This window comes from Physella acuta, unplaced genomic scaffold (assembly GCF_028476545.2).
Source record: "Physella acuta isolate Inbredline_101_S28 unplaced genomic scaffold, ASM2847654v3 ptg000090l, whole genome shotgun sequence".
NCBI classification, from domain to species: Eukaryota; Metazoa; Mollusca; class Gastropoda; family Physidae; genus Physella; species Physella acuta.
Window position 1 is genome coordinate 2279478 of NW_026731610.1, and position 23100 is coordinate 2302577.

At 35.7% G+C, this 23100-nt stretch overlaps 1 protein-coding gene across 1 annotated transcript; it reads right to left on the reverse strand.

Annotated features, from left to right (window-relative positions):
- Positions 1–6363: 6363 nt before the first annotated feature.
- LOC131928240 (uncharacterized) lies at positions 6364–22335 on the reverse strand. Its single transcript, XM_059284198.1, has 6 exons — positions 22260–22335; positions 21717–21878; positions 11781–11963; positions 8216–8347; positions 6692–6895; positions 6364–6389 (listed from the first exon to the last, which is right to left on the reverse strand). Exons 1-6 carry the CDS (start codon positions 22333–22335, stop codon positions 6364–6366), a joined length of 783 nt encoding a protein of 260 aa, XP_059140181.1.
- Positions 22336–23100: the final 765 nt, after the last annotated feature.

Consider the following 23100-nt stretch of genomic DNA (forward strand, 5'->3'; position numbering starts at 1 on the left):
GACGCAGGGGCGTAGCGAGGAGGGGCGGGGGGTGCGGACCGCACCGGGTGACACCATTTAGGGGGGTGACACCAAGGCAAAAAATAGCAAAATATATATAGAAAAACTTGAAGGGGGGGGGGGTGCAAATCGAAAGTTTGAGGGGGGGGGGGGGTGCAAATCGAAAACTTGAGGGGGGGGGGGGTGCAAATCGAAAGTTTGAGGGGGGGTGCAGATCGAAAATTTGAAAGTTTGTCCCCGGGAAGGGTCGCTACGCCTCTTCGGGGGTGACACCATTAAGTGCCGCACCGGGTGACACCCGACCGTGCTACGCCACTGGTGTGACGTCATAAGTTTGAGCAGAATTAATAAAACTTGGATGCTCAAAACAATTGGTGTGTTAGGTTGTTAATAGTTTTTGTAATCTCAGGTTGAATTTTATGGACGAAAGTTAGGGTTATTACAATGGTACGACTTGTGTTTAGAGTTTGGTTTATGGATAGGGCAGTGGCGTAGCGAGGTCGGGTGTCACCCGGTGCGGCACTTAATGGTGTCACCTCCCCCAGAGGCGTTGCGACCCTTCCCGGGGACAAACTTTCAAATTTTCGATTTGCACCCCCCCCCCCTCAAACTTTCGATGTGCACCCCCCTCAAGTTTTCGATTTGCACCCCCCCCCCCCTCAAACTTTCGATTTGCACCCCCCCCCCCTCAAGTTTTTCTCTCTATATTTTGCTATTTTTTGCCTTGGTGTCAACCCCCTAAATGGTGTCACCCGGTGCAGTCCGCACCCCCCGCCCCCCCCCCCCCCCCTCGCTACGCCCCTGGGATAGGGTTAGCGTTTAAATTGAGAAAGCATATTAGTATTATTTAACACCCCTTTTAAAATACGATTCCTTATTGGACACTATTGTTACATAAGCTTCAGCGTTAAGACCTGAATTACAATTAGGACTATGGTAGGTTTGGTGTAAGCGTTTACATAAACACTTTATATTAGATTTTTTTAATTACTACCAGTAACCATAACGTCCCATTCTTACGTATATTCCTTAATTGTGATGAATTGGATACGGGTTTGTGGTAGAATTCCCTTATCAAACCTGAACGTCATTTGGTAAGGTAAAGTAGAGTACACCTGTTTATGTGACCTTGGCATATGGTATGGGACGCCATTATTTTGATGTAGAAACTTCTGGATTTGAAGAAAAGGGTTTAGCATTAACAAAATACTATCAGTAAACTAACACATTTTTTACAAGATCCGATTATTTTGCTATAATTATAGTCACAGGTCTCGTTCCCGTTCGAACCCTAGCCCATGGGTCGGCAACCTTTTGAAGCGGAAGAGCCAAAAGTTACAATTTTCAAAATTTCCATGGTTTTAAAGAGCCACTAACATTTTTTATTTCAAATATTTTATGTTTTATTAAGATTATTAGTATTTGTTCAAGGAGCTGTATATCTTGATATCAAAAGAGCCGCATGCGGCTCGCGAGCCGCAGGTTGCCGACCCCTGCCCTAGCCTATTGTAGCTTTATTTCCCCGACATTACAAGTGCACGAAAATCTACGGGAATGCTGGTGACGCGAAACGCCACCAATTAATAATAATATAGCCTTTGTCCAACCAAGAACAAACTACGTTGTTTGATTTTGGAGTTGTCTCTCCTAGAAGAGTGGCTGTCCCCAGCTAACGAGCCTCATCTGCCCGAGGGTTCGAACTCGAGACTTTTCGGTACTCGTTTAAATATAATCTTTAGAGAGGAGAACTCGACGGGTACAATTTGCAATTTTAAGAAGTGTGAATGTATAAGTCTGGAATATTATTAAAATATTTACAAAATATTATACACTGAAACACAAAATTAATTAATTAATCTAAAATTTTGTACAAAAATTTACAAAGTTAAACAATGCATGAATTATGTATGAATGTAAGAATTAAATCGCCGGTACTCGTGTTAAATAAAATACCATCTAAAGCAAGAGGGGAGTGGTGGGGGGGGGGGGGGCATTGAACGCGGCAATTTTCTAATATAATCCACCGAATTTCAAATTTATCTTTAAGCATTTCAAACAATTGAAACATAAGTTTAAAAACACATAGATCTAGACCTCCCTGATAAATAATGCAACCAAATCATATTAGGCCTACATCATTATTTTTGTGTCAAAGCCCAAGACGAAGTAGATCTTGTTATTTATTTCAAGTAATACACGTAAAATAATCACGTTAAAATTAGAAATTTAAAATACAGTGCATGTCGCATGTGCTTAAGTCGTTCAAAACATACTTATTTTTTCAACACATTGCCAAATATATCAAATGTATAGCATAGCCAGGTACATAATGCATTCAATTGAATTAGTAATTTGGCAGCATGTTTTGAGAGATTTACAAAAACAATTTTGACGTCCACATTTGGGGGGGGGGGCGCTCGTCGAAAGCGGACGCGTATGGAGTTGGGCGAGAGGGGGGGGTCTAAAATCCCAATTTTTTGGACGTCATAAATGGATGACCCCTAAGAAACATTGTACTCTTCAAGGGGAGACACGCAAGTTATTTTTAAACATAAGTGAATTATTTCTCTTTACCCATAAGCGGAATGAAACTATTCCTAGGCTCAATGACTAACATTATTTACTGCGGTGGAAATTTTTTTCTTTCTTTTTGGATTGTAGGGGCCTACTTTACTTACTATTGTTACACATAGCCCGAACGAGCCCAAAATACCTACTAAACCAAGTGGAACAGTGTTCTATTTGTTCTTGGTGCACCTGTCACAACAAAGCCATAATAAAAAGTCAAGTGTAACAATTGGGGGTCTGGGTTTGAACACACACAAGATTCGAACTTTGATCCCTTGGTGAAATCGTAAAAATGGCGGAGAGAAAACGGACTGACAGCACGAAAAAGACTATAGACGCTGAGCTACAAATAAAATTGAGTAGATATGCTGCGTTTTTTTTTTCTTTCTATTTTTTTACATTTTAATATCTAAAGCCTTTTGACTACGTTTACCATGTTTGGCACATGAAAGTAAGTATTAAACAGCCAAAAAAGGGTTGAAAACAATTTTGGTTGTCATGGAAACCCAAAAAAAACCTCCGCCATTTTAAATTGTTTGTAACTTTTAAAAATGCTACGCCTGTTTATTTATACACTTATAGCAATCAAATTCAAAAGGCTTATATTTCAGTATATATTAAACTTTTGTCACGACAACTTTTTGAAAAAGCTAATAATAAGAATTTTACAAGGTCTAAAAGATCATACACTTTTTAGCATTCAAAAGTTTCAAAATGTGAATATTATTTACTGAACATTTTTCTATCAAAGCCCTCGAATACATGAGAAATCCAGCTTTCCAATGATGCCTAATACAATATGATGACGGATATAAAACTTTTCATAGAAAGCTTGTGAGGTTGGGAAAATTTGATTATTTTTTAATTAATAGGGTCCACTTCGCCAGTTTATAAACTTACACTTTAAAATCAATAGAGATAAATCAAGATATGGAAAATAAAATCACACAACAACTATATAGGGCCTACACAGCAGTAAATTTTTAATAAGGATAAAATTTAATCTTGCATGCAAATTATTCAGGCAAAATAAAACATTTTAAAACGCAAATTGAAGAGAAAATAAACCTTTAATCTGTTTAATTTACAATCACATTTTAACTTTCGAAAAAAAAACACGCATCTAGACACTTAACATCTTTTGAGCTTAATTTAAAAAAAACAACTTAGAATTATGTCAAAACTTCAAAAGTAAACATTTATTTTAGTAAAGTTCAAAATGTAAGGGAATTCTGCTTGTGAAATAATAACAAACTTGAAAATTGGCATTGCAAGATACGAATCTATGACAGTTAATACATTATGAGCCTGGTAAAGAAACAAAAAAAAAACTTCTGAGCATATTAAATTGTATTACTCTGATTGTTAAAAATAAATCAAGCTTTTGAAATATCCGCTCAAAAACATGAAAAAAAGGTTGCAAACAATATAAGGGGTAGCCTTTGTGAGACTGGATTAAAGAAATATATTCAAATATTCAAAAGTATTGGGAGAAAGCATATCTCTTTAAATAAATTAATAAAAATATCTAAAGTTGCAAACTAACGTAAAAATTTCAAAATGTTTTTAAATTGTCAACGTTATTTTGAGAAAAAAAAATTAAAAAGTTAAAACAACTAAAGTAAACATTATAATGTATGCTAAAATTAAAAGATAATAGGCATGCATTATGAACGATTGCAAAAGCAAAACAAAAAACATTATGAAAAACACCCTGTTTTCTCAATTCATTAAAATGGAACGACAATCAGTTGTTGTCGGTTGTTACACTCTTTTATACTTATTTAATGGCGACCCAAAAACTATAACGTCCCACCACTCATCGCTTTCTACTCCGACAAAAATACTCAATCAAATATGTATTAGGCATATAAAACAAACACATAAATAAGCAAACACTTCAACATTAATGATGCTTAAACAGTGTTTTAGTAGCCTTCTAGAGGGTTTTTAAAACACGTCGTTAACTCTCTCCAATCCTTCAGTTCTAAGTGTTCATGAATTTTAAAAAACAACAGTTTAATACTTAAAGCTATGAGAAGGCATATTATTCAACAAAACTCGTGAATTTTCCAAACATTATGAATCAACAAAATTAAAATCATAATCATAGTATTAATTTTTTTTAAACTTAACATTTTGAATATAGCTTTAGTTATGTCTATCTAATCAATGTCATTTGAAGACGAGCGTAAAATCATGCTAGAACCTAAAAAAAATCTATATATAAAAATATTTTTTTTTAGACGTTACAGCAATACATCTCTATTTTTTTGTTCACACAGCTCGAACCAGTCAACCAATGACCAGAACTACACACTGATAGAGGTAACCCTACTGTAACACCTTATTTATTTCCGACCCAATGATAAAAATGTTATATACCTACAGTAGTTTCTGTAAGATAATTTGTTTATCTGCCTTTATGCTGAAATCAATAACTAAGCATTTAAATTGCAATTTATAAAGTGAATAGAAGAACTCATTCCTACTATTTTAACACTATAGTAAAAATGGGTTTTATGTTCAGTATATATATATATATATATATATATATATATATATATATATATATATATATATATATATACAAATAATTTAATTTTAAACCCACTGATACCCGGTTAAAGAACTTATTAACAGGCTTAAGATAATTCGCTATCGTTGCTATCCTTAGTATCATCAGTAGCATCGGTAGTATTAGTAGCATAAGTTGTATTTGTCTCATCAGAATTGGTATCAGTATTTGTATCATCATCCTCGCTATCTTCATCTTCATCTTCATCATCATCATCTACATCTTCAACGTCTTCATCGTCATCTTCATCATCATCATTGTCGGCGGTTTCATTATCGTCGAGCCCGTCTATCACTCTCAGTTGTCGACTCGCTCGGTTAGCTGTAAGAAAAACATCACCGGTGCGAAAAACGTGAAGCTCTTCATTTCATTCTGTCTAATAATGTTTGTGTCTCTTGTTGCTCGTAGTATGGAAACAAGTAATAATATAACTGAAGTAAAGTTCCATTTTTGAACCTGAAGGTCCATGTGATCTTAAATAGACTACCTAAGCAATTATGTTTTAAATAGCACAAGCCAACAAAGAACTAGAATTGATACTAGCTTAAATGACAATATTACACCTGAAATAAATCAGTCTAATAAATTAATGTGTCTACCATTAAACAGTTAGAACACAGGAATTAATAGGATACAAAATACTAATTGGTTTTAGAAATCCAAACATTGCTTCAGTAACGAACAGCGTAATGAAGTCGTTTAAGTCGGACAGGTATTTGTGGACGGAGGGTGGTCGTGAGGGAAGGTGATTGCGTGTGGGAAATGGCTGGTGGGTGGGGGAAGTGGTGTTAGGGTAAGGTGCTTGCTGGGGAAAGTGGTTTTGGGGGAATTTTGTTGCGGTGGAAAGTGGTTGTGGAGGGAAGTTGGTTCCTAGAATTGCGATATAATAAGATGGGGCTATCTCTAGGAATATTATATAATGTTGTTTCGGGTAGGGGTTGATCAACATGTTTTACTTTTGTGTTGTACACTTTTAGCACGTTCCACAAATAGCAAGCATTTACCTTCTACGCCCACTTACCAATGAAGTCGTCAACTTTATCCGAATCTGTGGGGAAAGCAAATGGATTTTATTGGATTCAAAAGGATGTCCAGTGAAACATGTTTACATAGAGATACATTAATTAAATTAGTATTTTTCGGTAAACCAATGTATGTCTGTTCATCTAGAAAGATGATCCAATGTATTTCTGCTAAATGTAAAAAAAACTGTTAAATCACAAAACTGTTTCTAAATGTATGTCTGTTGATTTAGAAAATTTGTTTAACTAATTTATGCCTGGTAAATCGGAATATTGGTTTGACCAAGGTATGTCTTGATTCAGAAAATTGGTTTAACCAAAATACGCCTGTTAAATAAAAACAAATTGGTTTAACCAAGTTGTCTGTTAAATTAAAAAAAATGGTTAAACGGAATATGGAATAATCTTGGCGAGAAGCATATCTTAAAATCTTTATTTTCATTTTACGTAACGCAATATTCAAATAAAAATACCTATGGTAGCCACTAATAAAACTACCTATGGTAGCCACTAATAAAACTACCTATGGTAGCCACTATGTAGACAGGCTTTAGGTAGCATGTGAGGGCAATCATCAGAGCTATAATCACCGACCCCACCAGCAGTATAGCCAAACCTAGGAAGGTGCTGTTGTACCGAGGTTGTGGGGGTGGGGGGTAAACCGGCGGCAGAGGCCACGGTTTTTGTGTGATCAGTCCTTTGATCTCATAGAAAGCCTCAGTATCTTCTGAAACACAATTCAGGTTTTAAAAAGTGAACGTGATCAAGATACATTACGATAAAACAATTGCATTAAGTAGTGATCAGAACAACGGTTGAAACAAAACAATGTGAGTGGTAGTGCATTCATTAAATCTCTGTGACAATGTTTTATGAGGAACAAAAGAAAGTGGAGGAGGGGGGGGGGGGGTAAGAAAATGTGAAAAAAATTGGTTTTTTTAATTGTTTGGGGTATTTTATTTCATACTTTTAAAGGGCACATGTAAGACCCCATTCAAATGTCAGTCCGAGGAAAATAAAACGTGATCATACATAAAATCGTGATCGGGTTCATTTAATACTTTCATTCATGATTTTTGCTTTTAAAATGTGCAATTTGGGTATTGTAGCTAGGCTGACGAGTGATGCGACATTTGTAGGGAAGTCGTGGAGGGTCATAATTTTTTCATGATAATGATTAAATTGATTAGCGGGCAAAGTGTAAAAGCCGTCACACATTTTTTTTTTCCGAATTTTTTTCTATGTTATATCTTAAAAGTAGCAGTGATAGCCAAATGATGAGAGACCAGTGCGAGAGATGACAATTTCAGAGTATAATAGTGCGTCTTGCATCAAACTATGAATTCAGAATTCAGAGTAATGTAAGACATATTTGTTGAGGGGTTAAACAATGTGATTATAAATAAATGATTTTGTATGTTTTTAATCAGTTTTGTATGGGAGCAGGACATTACCCCTAACCGCCCAGTGAATAACCCCTGGACATCCCCCCCCCCACGACATTACCCATGGAGTTATTACACCCCCAGGCTACACCCTTCCTGTTAGGATTCGGTTAGGTTTAGGTTAGTTTAGGTTAGGGTTAGTTTTAAGGTTATGTTTAAGGTTATGTCTAAAGGTTATGTTTAGGAGTTATGTTAAGGGTTATGTTTAATTAAGGGTTATGTTTAAGGTTTAAGACTATAGTTTTAAGGTTTAAATATTAAGAGTCTAAAGTCTAAGGTCAAAGGTTAAAAGTCTAAGGTCTAAGGTTTCAGGTTTAAGGTTTAAGGTATAATAATTAGGGTTAGGGTTATTGTTAGGTCTTTATTTAGGTTTAGAGTTGGTGTTAAGATTGATATTGTGCTGAGTGTTAGCTATAGGTTTGTAGTTGTGGTTTGGAGTTAGTGTTAGGTTCTGTTAGAAATAGTGTGATAATTATTTTAAATGCTACGAGAAAAAATGTAAACGAAGGTTATCCATCAAAATAAAAAGTGTGTTTTTAAGCATATGGGGTTATGAAACCAAAATAAATTTACCTTTGTAACGAATGTATTATCTTATCTACCTTGATCACATTGCGCGCCTTTCCAGCCATGGTAGCAGGCACGGCATGTTCCGTCCAAATAGCAAACTCGTTTATAACAGCTTCTGCTGCAAACATGGTCACATTCAAGGCCATAATAGGGCGCTTCACAATCTGTAACAATATATGTATATTTATTTTATTTTGTTTCATCACTCAGTCGGTTTTCACCCGTTGCGTCACTGTATGGTGTCACACCGCCGTTGCTTAGGTTTTTTATTAAAACTTGGCATGAACCACATCGGGGATTTGACCTGAGGACTTTGTTATTGGGTAGTTTGTCGGCATGTAATTATTATTATTAATAATAATAATAATAATAATAATAATAATAATAATAATAATAATAATAATAATAATAATAATAATAATAATAATAATAATAATAATAATAATAATAGTAATAGTAATAATAGTAATAATAATAATAAAGATTAATAATAATAATAATAATAATAATAATAATAATAATAATAATAATAATAATAATAATAATAATAATAATAATAATAAAACAATTCATATTTAGCTAAAATTCATTATAAATTTTTTTTTAATACTATACTAACTTATTTACTACGCTTTATTCCATCCAATTTATCGCAATTTCTTAATGTAAATGTTAACGCAGAGATGTGTGTTTATTTTTATTTTTGTTTAATATAAATAAAAATCAAAGAGCATTGCATTAAGCTATGCTCAATACAGCAAACCATACACTTACTTTTGCGTTAAACAAATATGACAAGAATCAGAGTCAAACAATTAAACAGAAAAACGCTAGTTACTTACTTACAACATTAGGTGATATAATAAAATATTCTATAATAAATTATCGAAATAGTATCGTTTAAAAGTATACAGTGGTGCCTCGACATACGAGTGGCTAGACTTAAGAGATTTTAGAGATTAGACCTGTCAAAGACATACGAGCACAAGTTGAGATACAAGTGACGGATTTAGTGTGTTTAACCGTACGTACAAATGAAACATCCGGAAAATAACTACAGATAATTGTGCATCGGAGCTATTTAATGACACTTAACTTATTCATTACAGAACATTCTGGAAGGGAGGAAACAACAAACGTCCTTGACAAATGCCCGAATGGACACTTGCCCGAATGCAAAAAACACCGAATAGATACTTGCCTCAATGGGACAAACGCCCGAATGGATAGCTGCCCACACACAAACCACGACCAAATTTAATACAACACAATATTGATTTTTTTTTAAAACAGATTGAATCGCTTGGTTTCAAATACTGTTGTTACAATTTTAAAACTTTAAAACCTATCTATTTTGCAATAAAAATTAATTAGATGCGTAGTTTTTTTTTAATTAATATTCCATATAGGAGTTTAATGAATAATTGATTTCAATTTATTTTACTGTCCAAACTATTTGCGTTTCTCTTTCTTTGCGTTTTCTCATTAATGCTTTATTTAAAAGTAAAAACCTTTAATTAACTATTGAATAACAGTGTTAAAAATAACTATGCAATACCCGTATTTAAACGTAAATACCCCTGTGCCTCGGAAAATACTTAACAAACCGACTAATGAACTTCATTGTTTATCTGTGACGTAGTTGCTTTGTTTACATCAGATATGGATCAAATATCAGTTATTAGACAAGATTTAATTTTTTTACCACTTTTTGTAAACAGTAGTATAAAGTTGAAGAAATTTTTCTTTTATCCACGTGTTTTTGTCATTTTTTGTGTAATATATTATAGTATACATAATAGTGTACCACTAATATAATATATCGAAATCCCGACACCACAGTCAGGTGAGATAATGTCAGGTCAGGTCAGGATGATTCTTTTAATATATAATAATGAACTACTATTTAAATAACTAAAAAGAAAAGCGAGGGTCGTTATATTATGTATTGAATAACTTTACTACGGTTTAAGAAGCAACCAAGCTTTTATTTTTAATTATTTAAAATTCAGTTCATTATTATATTAGAAGAAAATCATTATTTTATCGCTTTTGTGCATTATTACAAAAAAGTCTTGTTATTATAACGATTGTTTTGCGTTTTTTACATGCTTTTATTTAATTTGCTTCTGCTGTCTAATCATAGAAAGTTACGTTTATGATTAAAATAACACATATTTAACTTGTACTGAGAATAATACTATAACAAATAGTAAAATTACCTTTCTAAAAATAAACATTTAAGGAAGTAACGGCCTTGGAAAAAGTCGTAATAAAACATCAATTACCAGTTGTTGTTTAATTCTGAGTGTACCAAAGATCTGCCCGACACTTTCCCGCACGGCCATCAATTACCGATGAGCGTTAAAATAATAACAAGATGTAAAGAGCATAAGTACCCTTAAATCGTTTTGAAAATTACCATCGTTTTCTTTATTAAAATTACAAAGATTATATAAGAAAATATGATTGGTCTGCTTTTAACAATTTAAGGATTTTCACCAGTTCTGACATGTTTTTTCCTGGCATCTATAGGCGTTGGTCTACAACCTAACAAGATATAATCGGGGGGGGGGGGGCGAGTCGTCGAGAAGAATTTGTTTTTGATATAAAAGAAAATTTTACTCGCAGTTAAAATTTTTATGCATTTCCATTTAAAGGGGATACGATCTGTTTTTTTCCTATTGTTTACAATTTAAGATCTAAAGCTTATTGAATACTTTTACCATGTTTGACACATAAAAGTGAGTATTAAAAAGCAAAATAAAAGGCTTGAAAACAAAGTTGGTTGTCGTGGAAACCCGAAAAAAACATCAGCCATTTTAAATTTGTTGGTACTTTTAAAAACTCTAAAGGTTTACTATGTATGCATTTATAGCAATCAAATTTAAACGGCTTATATGTCATTATATATTACAACTTTTGTTACAACAACTTTTTCCAAGGTCTGAAAAATAGTTCCCTTTTTAGTATTCAAAAGTTTCAAAATTTTCCATTATTTACCATTAACTTATTTTCTTTTATGAAATCCATCACGTTTCCCTAATGAAAAAAAGTTTTATTTATGCATGAAGAAAAGTTACTGAAAATATGATTGGCTTTGTTTAATAAATAAAAAATACTACACTTTTTAGTGGTAAAAAATACGAACTGAGAAAAACAGCAAAAAATAACGAAAAGTAGGTCACAGAAACACCATATCTATGTAATTTGTAAAGCCGATGAGATGATCGAAAACACGCTTATCAAATACATAAGAAAAGCAGCTTTGCACTGATGTGAAATACAATATGATGACGAATATAAAATGTTTCGTAGAGAGCTTGTAAGATTGAGAAAAAATAATTATTTTTTAATTAATAGGGTCATAAAAATGGTATTTTAAATACAAAGTTTCTTTTTCATTAATACAAAAAATGGACAAAGTATCCAAAAGTGCAACAAACCCATCATGACGAAAAACAAGGAATGTTGTGATTTTGTAAGGAGCATATCCCTTTAAGCTTATGTCACATTTGGAAAAAATAAAGATAATGTATTTGTAAATATTGGATAATCGTTATAATGTATAGCTCAATGTTATAATATCAAACTTACCACCATAAAAACGTAGCTCCCAAATTGTCGCTGCTTGAAGATGGTCAACTTTACTAAGAGAAATTTTTAATTTACTTGTAAATTGTGACCTTCCAATTGTAGTACATAGAGTCACTCCCGTTGTACTGTGAGTTGTAACTTCAATGTTGTTTTCGTCATCATATGAGATTATCTGAAGTTTGACTTTGAAATAATAAATTTGAAAATTTAGGAAATCGTGATACAATAAGTAATTCCTATTAGCATATTATAGTAATGTAATCGCAAATTACATGTATAAAGGATGGTAAAATTAACTGTTAACACTATTTCTTATTAAATAACTTAAAATCAAATCTCGTTAGTAAAAATTTCAGAAAGGTGGATTTAATTACGCGTATTAGAATAATATTGCATCGGCAACTTTCAGATCATTTTTGATCGATTTCAGGTAACATGAAGTGGTACTTTATTTCGACGGCAACATGATAATGTGAGTTCTGTTTAAGTTGGGTAGATGAAATAAGATTGTATGAGGACATTGTACAGGAAATTACTCCCCCCTCAATTACCCCCCTGTATTTACCCCCCCCCCCCCCGGAGCAAATACAACCTGTCAATTACCCTCCTGTCAATTAGCCCCTTTATAATTAATCCCTCCCCCATTTCCACCCAAGCCCCCGCTAAACTATATATATATATATATATATATATATATATATATATATATATATATATATATATATATATATATATATATATATATATATAATATACAACAAAATCTAAATGTACAAACATGAATAAAGTTTAAAATAAGCAACATAATATATACATTTTTTAATTTTTATTTTCTGAAAGAAAAAACAAATGGAAAACTTACAAACATTAAGAAATATATACAACAAAATCTAAATGAACTTACATGTATAAAATAAAATAAACCGGGAGTAATCTCCCCTAAACTTTCTCGAATATTTTTATATAAAATATCAGGGGATGGGAACTCGGGCTATAGACATGATTTTTAAGCCATTTTAAATACTTAAAGTTTTAAAAATAGAATAAAATCTCGTAGACAAAGGAATTGCACACCAAGTGAACGCTAAAAAAAAAATGATAATAGTGCGCAATATTATTAGTACTTTAAAAATTTACATTAGTTTTTTGAGAAATCGGAAGTAGCGTAAATTTATACTTTCGGTCAACGGAAATGGCTCAAAATTTAACAAAAGGTAGAGAATTAGATCTTTTACTTACATTTAAAACTTCGTTTATCTATCTGAAATAGTATTCAAGTTATAGGCTTTTGAAAATTTTAAAGTAAAAAAAGGACCACTTCCGGTTATCGGAAATCGCTCAAAAGTTGATACTGATCTACGATTTTGATAAAATACTTATATATGAAATTTCATCAACCTAGCTGTAACGGCACTCAAGTTATCGTGTTTCCACACACACACACACAGAGACACACAGACACACAGACATACGGACAAGATTGCAAAATTATGTTTTTCCGTATCAGTGAGATGTAAAACGTCGAGATTTGTACAAATCTCTTTTTTTTTTTTGCACGATTACAAGACTTTCTCTATACTTCGTATATACGAGAAAGTAAAAAAACTAACAACACAAAATAGTACATTTCTCAATTAGAAAATAGAGGAAAACTTACAAACATTTAAATTTTAAGATTGTAAGCTATCCCTTTTAAATAGTCTATGTGATTTCTGTTGGCATAGTTGTTACGTTCTGGGTTGGTTTCAAATACAAGAACGACTCGGGTTAACGTTCAATACGTTTAATCGGTCTCACACATTCACATTACAGCATAGCACTCGACCTAACCAATACCAACTGACCCCTGACAACCATTCACTCCAGCTTTTATACCGCACCTTGGGATAACAATACACAAACACACCGGGGTTAACAATATTCTAGGGTAAACTCAACTCACACACTCACTCTCCCCTAATTCTAGATCATTCTATCCTATTCTAATCTAACCTTCAAATGACCCGTAACACTACCCCCACCCAAGTATTTGTAGTACATACTACAAATACTAACTAAATCCCCAAATCCTAAGTTAACCTAGAGGGCGAAAAACAGAGAGAAAGAAAAAAATATTAATTAATTTAAAAAATAATTTAAAAAAACAAAAAAGTGGTGTGACAGGTATACTACTCCAAGAAGACAGTAACTAAATAATGCATTTATAAATCTCTTTGTACATGAATCCAAGACAAACAACCGAGTAAAAACAAAAAAACAAACAAAAACAACAATTCTGTGGTTTTAATTACAATTTACATCTCAGACTCCCGATCTAAAATTTCTTGACAAAAAATCAGCTAGAAGATTATCCCTCCCCGGAATGTGTTCTATAGTAAATTTATATTCCTGTAGCAGCAAGGACCAGCGTGTCAGTCTGGCATTATTGAACCTACATTTATGAAGGTATTTTAGAGCACGCTGGTCCGTCTGCAGTACAAAGCTAGCGTTGTATAAATACAACGCTAGTTTTCCTGTGGCCCAGACAATTGCTAGGCACTCTCTTTCTATAGTAGAGTACCGAGTCTCTCACGGTTGGAGTTTTCTACTGATGTATTTTACTGGTCTCAGGACCCCATTTCTCATTTACATCAAGGCTGCCTCGATACCTCTTGACGAGGCGTCGGTCCTGAGGATAAATTGCTCATTAATATTAGGTAAAATAAGAAATGGTTCTGAGTTCAAGTGTTTCTGGACCAGTTTTAAAGCACGGTTACATTCATCCGACCACACGACCTTTTCAGGTTTACCCTTTGCTAACAAATCTGTCAGTATTGCGACGGCCTCGCTGAATTCTGATATAAATTTAGCATAATACCCTATAAGACCCACTAATGATCTTACATCTTTCTTTGTGGTGGGTATTGCTACGTTTAAGATTTTGTTTACCTTGTTTCTCTCTGGTGTCAGTAGCCCCCTCCCCACTATGTGCCCTAGGAAATCAATTTGTTCAAACCCTAGCTCTAATTTGGCAGGTCTTACTGTCAGGCCCGCGTCCTTCAATCTATTGAACACCGCCTTTATTACCATAAGGTGTTCCTCCCATGTCTCGCTGTAGATACAGATGTCATCAAAAAAATGACACCACATTTTCCAAGTCTTTTAATACGACTCGCATTAATATGGCGAATGTGGCGGGTGCCGTGCATAGGCCAAAGGGCAGGTAATTAAACTGAAATAGGCCCCAGGGTGTGACAAATGCGGTGAGTTTTTTGCTGTCATTTTGCATGGGGATCTGCCAATGCCCTTTTGTGAGGTCGAGTTTAGTAAAATATTTTGCCCTATTAATTTAGCGAACAGCTCATCTGTATCTGGGATGGGTTCCGCGTCGTAGTCTGTGACTGCATTAAGTCTCTTATAGTCTACACAGAACCTTGTCGACCCATCTTTTTTCTTAACTAGTACTACAGGTGCCCTGAAGTCGGAGTCGGACCTCTCTATTATCCCCAGTCTCACCATTTCGTCCATCTCTTTCTTCATAAGCTCTCTTCGGGCGTATGGTATGCGGTAGGGTTTCGTTCTTATTGCTCTGGTGTTGGTCAGTTTTATTTTATGTTCTAGTAAACTTGTTTTTCCAGGTAAGTTGCTAATAAAAGCTGTTTACTCTTGGATAATTCTGTTTAGGTCCGTCCGTGGTGTTTTTGTCAGGGTGTCTACTATTTTGATATCACTTAACTTGGTTTCTTCCAGTATATCGGGTGTTTTTATTGTGTCCAATGGGATACCTGGTTCGAAGTCCTCCTCATCTGTTAGTGATACTTGGTTTTCTTCTTCTGCCTCCATCACTCCTGACACTGCCGCTAACATGGGGTGCTCCTTGCTGTCGTCTGGTTTTTGTCTGTGATGGTACAGCATCATCCGATTTACATGGACCACCTTAGTGCTGTCCCCTGTTTTAATAACATAGTCCAAGTCTCCGATTTTTTTAAGACTTCGTAAGGTCCCGCCCACATTAGCTCTAGTTTGTTTAATAGTTGGGGCTTCAATATCAGCACATGATCCCCCACTTTGATATCTTTGGTTGTAGCTGATCTATCGTAGTAGCCCTTTGCTTCATCTTTCTCATTTTCTGATTTGCGGGTTGCATAACTGCATGCCGTTTGCAACTGCTGCTTAAGGTCCAGCAGGTAGTCATATGCAGCTCTTGTCTTATATTCCCCCACTTCTCCTATGAGGATATCCTTTAGGATGCTCATCGGGCCCCTCACTTTCCTGCCGAACATAAGTTCGAATGGTGGGTAACCAGTGCTTTCGTTTGGAACTTCTATGTAGGCGAAAAGTGCTGCTGGGATGAACACGTCCCAATCGTCATCCTTGTCTATAGCTACTTTATTTAGCATTTCCTTCAAAGTTCCATTACATCGTTCTACCGCACCGTTTGCATGGCGTGATATGCAGAAGCGTCAATGATTTTAATCCCCAACATTTTAGACACGGTGCAGAAAATTTCCGACGTGAACTGGGTCCCGTTATCTGAGAGTATGACTTGCGGGAATCCCATCCTCGTGAAGATGGAGAGTAGCGCATCTTGAATCTCTGCGGCAGTTACACTTTTCAGCGGTACCGCTTCTGACCACCGTGTACATATGTCTGCGGCTGTGAGTATGAATCTGTTCTTTTATTTCCGTTTGTGTTAGTGGTCCCACAATATCTATGACGATTTTCTCAAACGGTTGTCCCACTACCTCAGTACTCCCCATAGGCGCCTTGCCACCAACATTCTTTTTGCTTTTCTGGCAGACATCACAACTTTCGCAGTAACGCTTGATATCCTCCCCTGCCCCTGGCCAGCTAAATTGTGACAGAATTCTGGCTTTCGTTCTTGCTACACCCATGTGCCCCGCCATAGGTGTGCCGTGTCCTAATGTCAGGATGGTGGGCCTAAGTCCCCTTGGGATTGATAGTCTAATCTGATCTTCTGTTTTGCTGTGTTTTATGATCTTATATAATAAACCATCTATCATTTTACATTGCTTTCCCTTTTCCGCGAGCTTCCACCACCTAGCCAATGTTTGTCTTCGCTCTGTTGCGTTTTAAAATCTTTCGGTGTCGTTATTTGGTCTAGAATCTTATGCCCCGGCTCATTTCTCTGGTTGCCTCCTGCTCTAAGTTATCCTGTGGTTTCTACCGCCGCTAATGTTAGCGAATCTTCCCTCGGTAGTTTTGCACCTGCTACATTCCTTATTATAAGTTCAGCTGGTGGATCATCTAAAAGGACGGCAAAGAACTCTCCCGTAAGGTATGGTGTTTCTATGTTGACTACAGCTCCTGGTACTCTTTTCTTATCTCCATCCGCAGTCTTTATGGTTATCCATTCTTTTGTCCATCTATTTCTTGAGACAAGAGCTTTTCGACACGCTATGACGACAGAGCCCGTATATACTCGGCCTAGGTTGGACCGGGCTTTGTCTTCTTTGCTCCTGTTGAAGGGTGACTTCATTTCTTGTGCACCATTCCTCTCTAATGGGGCTCTTAGATCTAGGTCTTAGGGTTCGTTTGTCCCTGTCCTCTCTAAAGGGATTCCTAGATCCTGATGCAAGTGCCATGGGGGCAACAAATGTGTCCTTTGCCACGTCGATCGGTTTTAATTTTCTGTCTGGGTAGATGTCAAAGTAGTTGTCACAAGCATTTTTAACGTCTGTTATTGTCCTCGGGTTTTGCCTAAGGACGTGCTGTCTTACGTCTTGTCCGACTGTTCTCACTATTCTGTCTTTTAGGAGTAGGTCAAAGAATCCGTCAAATGTTTTGTCACACTTGCTAGCTTCGACCCATCTTCTCAAGTAGTGTCGCACCCTCCTAATGTAACTACCTGCTCTATCTTGTTTTGATGGTTGGGCGCTATTAAACTTCTCACTGTATCCTTGCTCCGTCAAACCAAAGTGTTTTAGAACCTCCCTTTTCAGCTTCCCATAATTCTCTTCGGCTCCCAATTCTGTTAACCACGATTCGCAGCCTATATCTAGCAGCTTTTCTGAACTCGTAGCACCAAAACATCTTCTAAACCTATTTCTCGGGCTTCCCTTTCAAAAATGTCAACCACCACCTTCATATTTGTTTGGTCCCTACTGTTTCTCAGTCCAGTCAGCTTAATTCTACCCCTGCCCTTTATGTCTTCCTCCCTTGCTATTTCCAGCTCCTTCAATTTTAGTCTTTCTTCTGATTCGATTTTAGACATAGCTGACGCCCTGTCTGCAGCCCTCTCGTCCCTTCAACCTGCTGCACTGGTTTATGACTCCTACCTATATCTCAACCATTCTACATCACAAAAATTTGAGTCAACCTGCGCTCTATGGCTACACTGGTTTATGACTCCTGCACCTATCTCAAACATTCTACATCTCAAAATTTTGCAACTCGCAGTCGTTGTTGTTACATACTCTGTCAAACAGCTATAGCGTCGGGCTAACGGCATCCTCACAGCATCCAGCAAACGCCAGGAGAGCATCCGGCAAACGTCAGGACAGCAACCGGAAAACGTCAGGACAGCAACCGGCAAACGTCAGGACAGCATCAGGCAAACTTCAGGACAGCATCAGACAAACGTCAGGACAGCATCAGGCAAACGTCAGGACAGCATCAGGCAAGCGTCAGGACAGCATCAGGCAAACGACAGGACAGCATCAAGCAAACGTCAGGACAGCATCAGGCAAACGGACAGCATCGAGTTTATGCTTCTACTTGTTTCATACTGGCCACCAGTTGTTACGTTTTAACGATGTCAAAAATACGAGAATTGTTCTTGGTGGTTCTACTGGGTGTCCGCCAAGCCGCTGAGCGATGACCACTTTGTGAAGATCTTGCTCACGTTTGAGAATATTGATGAAGCGCCAGATATTAGGATGGCTAGCAGCAACTGCAGCTTGCATTTTACGGTGCCAACCCTCGACGCTGTTGTTGGTGCGAGGTAGCTCATTTTCCACCCGGTGGTGTATGTTCCAGATGTGAGGCTCATAAAGGGGAACAGCTCGGCCTCGACGTCTTACTCTTCCAATATAATTATCCTCAAAATAATCCAGCAGTTGTTGCATTTTCGTCTGCTGTTGGCACAAAAGTCAATGCACCTATCATCCTTACGATGGTGGTAAAATATGCTTCATCCACGTACTTTGTTTGAAATCCATGAGCCTGTACTTTTCGGTATAGGCTATGTGTCAAATGATAAAAACAGCCTTGGACGTGTATGCCTTCGTAACATTCAGAAACAACATCCATGTAGGATTTTTCATAATCAAACATAGCTGAAATAGGCCCGGCGGCCGGCATTAGTTCTTTTAATTTCACTATATAAACAGCGGCACCACATTTAAGACTTTCATTTTCGTCATACGCTTTTAAAATCCACTCCTTCAAAATAAATCAAGGGGGAAAAAAGCCCACATAAGCAGTGACATTCTCAGTCTCCTATACATATAATGATCTTAAGTTGACTGCGGGGATGAGGGGGGGGGGGGGTAATGTCCTACTGGGCGGGAGGTAATGTCCGGGAGGGGGGGGTAATTGGCTGGGAGTTAATTGCTCAGGGGGGAAATACGGGGGGAATGTCCAGGGGTAATTGACGGGGGTGGGGGTAATATCCTGTTCCCATCTTATATTTAGATGAGTTTTCATTTTGATTGACCTCTGATATCTTGAAGTAATACGTTAGTCTTTTTTTTGGTTTCCAAAATATCGATAACCAAAATAGCACTTTTTGTCCATTTTGTATTTAGAAAAAAATAGACTTACTGAAAAAAAACAAATAAATCTGCATTCTAGATTTTTTTTTCAATTTTGTTTTTCTTTATTTTTATGAGGACAAAATACTCGAAATCGCAAAAATGCTATCGAAACGAGATTCATCACACTGCAGAAATAGAATAACTATTTTTTTGCAAACAGAAACTATGGCCGTCACAAACAACCCTCTTTGAAAATTATTTTAGAAATTAGTAGGCATACGTGCACAGTTCAGAAAGTTACTAACCCATATGTTGTAAAACATTTATTTAAAACGTAATAAACTACTGTCAGAGCAAACGAGGTAATGGTTTAAATACTAGGGCAAGTTCAAAAGAAATATTTTGACCTCAAAGCAATTTATTGTATACTTGTGCCGAAAAGTACATATTTTCTATTGAAAACCTGTATTAATATTTAATTTTCCTCATAGTTTTTTTAATAGTAGTGTATTATTATATTTTTTAAAGAAAAAAAATTATTTTCTCCTTTTCAGTGCATTGTTAAATAAAATCTTGTTATCAAAGCGTTTTTATGTATTTTTTCAATACTTTAAAAATGTTAATGCCAAAAGAGTTGCATGACTAAAAACCAAATGAACATCATAATACGCGTATAATAGTGCGGAACTGTAGATGGTCACTGTACTTATTTCAGAACATTTTAATTAATTCATAAAAATTAATTAATTAATTCGATTTCCTGATCTGGCTCGGGTTATATTTATGGCACCAAATAAAAATCCAGTTGCGGTTAAACTTCCTGACAAAGTTCCGGTTAAATTTCATGTGCAATTATAATTTCGGTTTATTTTCGACACCGTTTAAAGTTCAGAATCCAGATTAAATGATTAGGTTTGGATTTATGATTATTTTTAATTAAAATACCGGTTTCGTTTCAAGGTTATTCTCCGGCTTCCGGCTTTTTAAAAATTCCGGTTATAGTTCTAGTTCCTGTAATAGTTCAGGTTCTGGTTAAATTGATGAAATTTTCGGTTCCGGTCAATCAATTGCTTTAACTTCAGATCCCGAATAATATTACGTTTCTGGTTAAATTAGTTCCAGATAAATTAAAATTGCCATTTTAATTTTAGTTCCTGGTGCATTTCCGCTACTGGATTGAAATTTAGATTTAATTTGAGGTAGAGATATTGGCTTTGGGTTTGGAATAGAGGAAAAAAAACTATCATCCTAGCGCCAGTTGTATTTCCATTAAACTGGCCAATTATCTAGTACTATATAATAGTTTCACTATTCAGTCACTCTGTCTATCTACATGTCTTCTATCTGTAAATCTGTCTGACAAGAACGCTCTAGAGAAAACATAAGGTAAATTAAAACCATCACAGTCTATTTGAATGACGTCACATTAAACGAAGTGAATTGATGAAATCAAGTCAAAGGAAACGAAACTTATAACATTTAAACTTCCCAAAAGTTCAAATAAAAGAATGATGTTATTAATTTTTTAATAAAAAATTTAAATTAATAAACCGGGAGTGATCTCGAATAAAGTTTCTCGAATATATTTATATAACTCTTTGGGGATTGGCAACTCGGAATATAGGCATGATTTTTTATGAATTTTTTAATCAAACTTTTTAGAAAGAATAGAATCTCGTATATATATCTGAAAAGTAAACAAGTTATTGTATTTTGAAAATCCGGTTACCGAAATCGCTGAAAAGCTGATACAGAACTTACAAATTTGATGTAATATTTATATTGGAAATTCGTATGAAATATAAATAAAATTTTACATATAAGTAGAATATTTAATTCTCTGCCTTCTGTAAAATTGTGGTAAAATATTTTTACCACGAGATTCTATTCTATTTTCAAACGTTTTAAAAACTTTTAAAAGAATATTTGAGAAAGTTTAGGGGATCACTCCCGCTTTACTTATTATTGAAGTAGCCTACATCTAACGAGAACCTCTAATAATACTTTTCAGTAATAAAATATTAAGATTGCTGAGGTCTACTTACTTTTTTGTGGACGTCCAATTAAAGGGAGGGTGGAATGGGGGGGGGTCGTTGAAAGTGGACACGTGTGGTCGGTGGGTAGGGTATGGGGTGTCTAAAATCCGACATTTTTGTAGAAGTCATAAATAGTTGACCTCTTACATACTACCAGAGGAAAATGCTTCGAAACTAGATATTCGTGTTAAATAAATATTTACCATTTTCAAAGCCATAACATAGATTAAGAAAGTGGTACGCGTGTTCATTGAAAAGATGGAAAGAGATCTGCATTGTTGTACCAATGTTCCAATTGTATGGATAAAAATTATTGTAGATAAGACTGCCTTCCTCTTTATCTGATCTTAGGGGAAGAGTACGCCCTGGAAGCAAACACCAAAATATCACAGAATACATCGGGAAAATAGTTTTAAATTTTTTTTTAAAATATAAACCTATTCTAGAAAGAAAAGACAGACAGACAGATATATAGACAGACATATTGACATACAGACATATAGACAGACAGACGGACAGACGGACAGACGGACAGACGGACAGACAGACAAAGGGTATTGATAGCCAGATTTGGTCTTGAGTAGTGGATAATTGTCCGACTGAAAGGTTCTTCGAAGGCCGGGACCGTATGCTGATAAGCCCTTTTCCATCAACTAGGTAGGACTCCATCAACTAATAATGACCGCACCCGTATCTCTAACTTTTCGGATGGGTCGCTTTCTTTATGAGACTCTCGGTATTCTCACTTAAAACTTCTCTGATTTCCTTCTTTTTTATATTGAAAATTCTGTCCCCGTTTCCACTTAAGTGAACTCTGACCATCTGTTGACTGCCTAAGTATTCTATTTGTGTGGGCGGCTGTTGGCCGATAGATTATCGTCAGATATGACGCAGCACATGCAACAACTTTACTTTCTCTATTGTCGCTTCTTGGGATTAGTCTCCAAAACTCGTTTCCTCTTTTCTTGAAGAAACGTGACGTGGTGGTGACATTTTAGTTTCACTTTCCCTTCTTTCTATCTCTGAAGTCTGGTTTTATGATTGAGGTAAATTCTACAAATTGATGTGAGACGACATTAAAATCTCAAATCTGGTACCCATCTCTACAATATTATCCATTTCTTCAATAGCCCCTCTTTCTCTCGTAGAATCTCTGCATAAGTAGAACAAGCTTTTGGGAACAAGCTCAAATGCTTTTAAAACAGAGATTTCACTACCTGTTATTTTCTTTGCTGCGCTTTGGTCAGGGAGGAACACCCAAGCGGCTCTCGCAGTTGGTGCCGGTTGTAGCATCATTGGTCACAATTGTTCCGGAAAAATATAGTTTCAAATTTACGTTCCATTTCTAGGTTCGAATCTTGAGTGTGTCTTAGCCCCGGATAAGCCCCCAATTGTTACACTTGACTTTGTATGTATTATGGCTTGTTGTGACAGGTGCATCAAGATCAAATAGAAACCTGTTCCACTTGGTTTAGTACGTATTTTGGGCTCATTTCAGGCCAGGTATAACAATAGTAAATAAAGTACAATCCGCAAAGAAAATATGTATCATTTACATGTAATAAACTGACGAGTAGGTTCACTGTG

Excerpts from the sequence above, each read along its gene's own strand:
- LOC131928240 (XM_059284198.1), bottom strand. The coding sequence starts at position 22,335 with ATGGTCAGAGTTCACTTAAGTGGAAACGGGGACAGAATTTTCAATATA. Across the intron at positions 21,879-22,259 it reads GGAAATCAGAGAAGTTTTAA|GGCGTACTCTTCCCCTAAGA; the intron begins GTGAGAATACCG and ends GTTTGCTTCCAG. Across the intron at positions 11,964-21,716 it reads ATGTTATGGCTTTGAAAATG|TCAAACTTCAGATAATCTCA; the intron begins GTAAATATTTAT and ends ATTATTTCAAAG.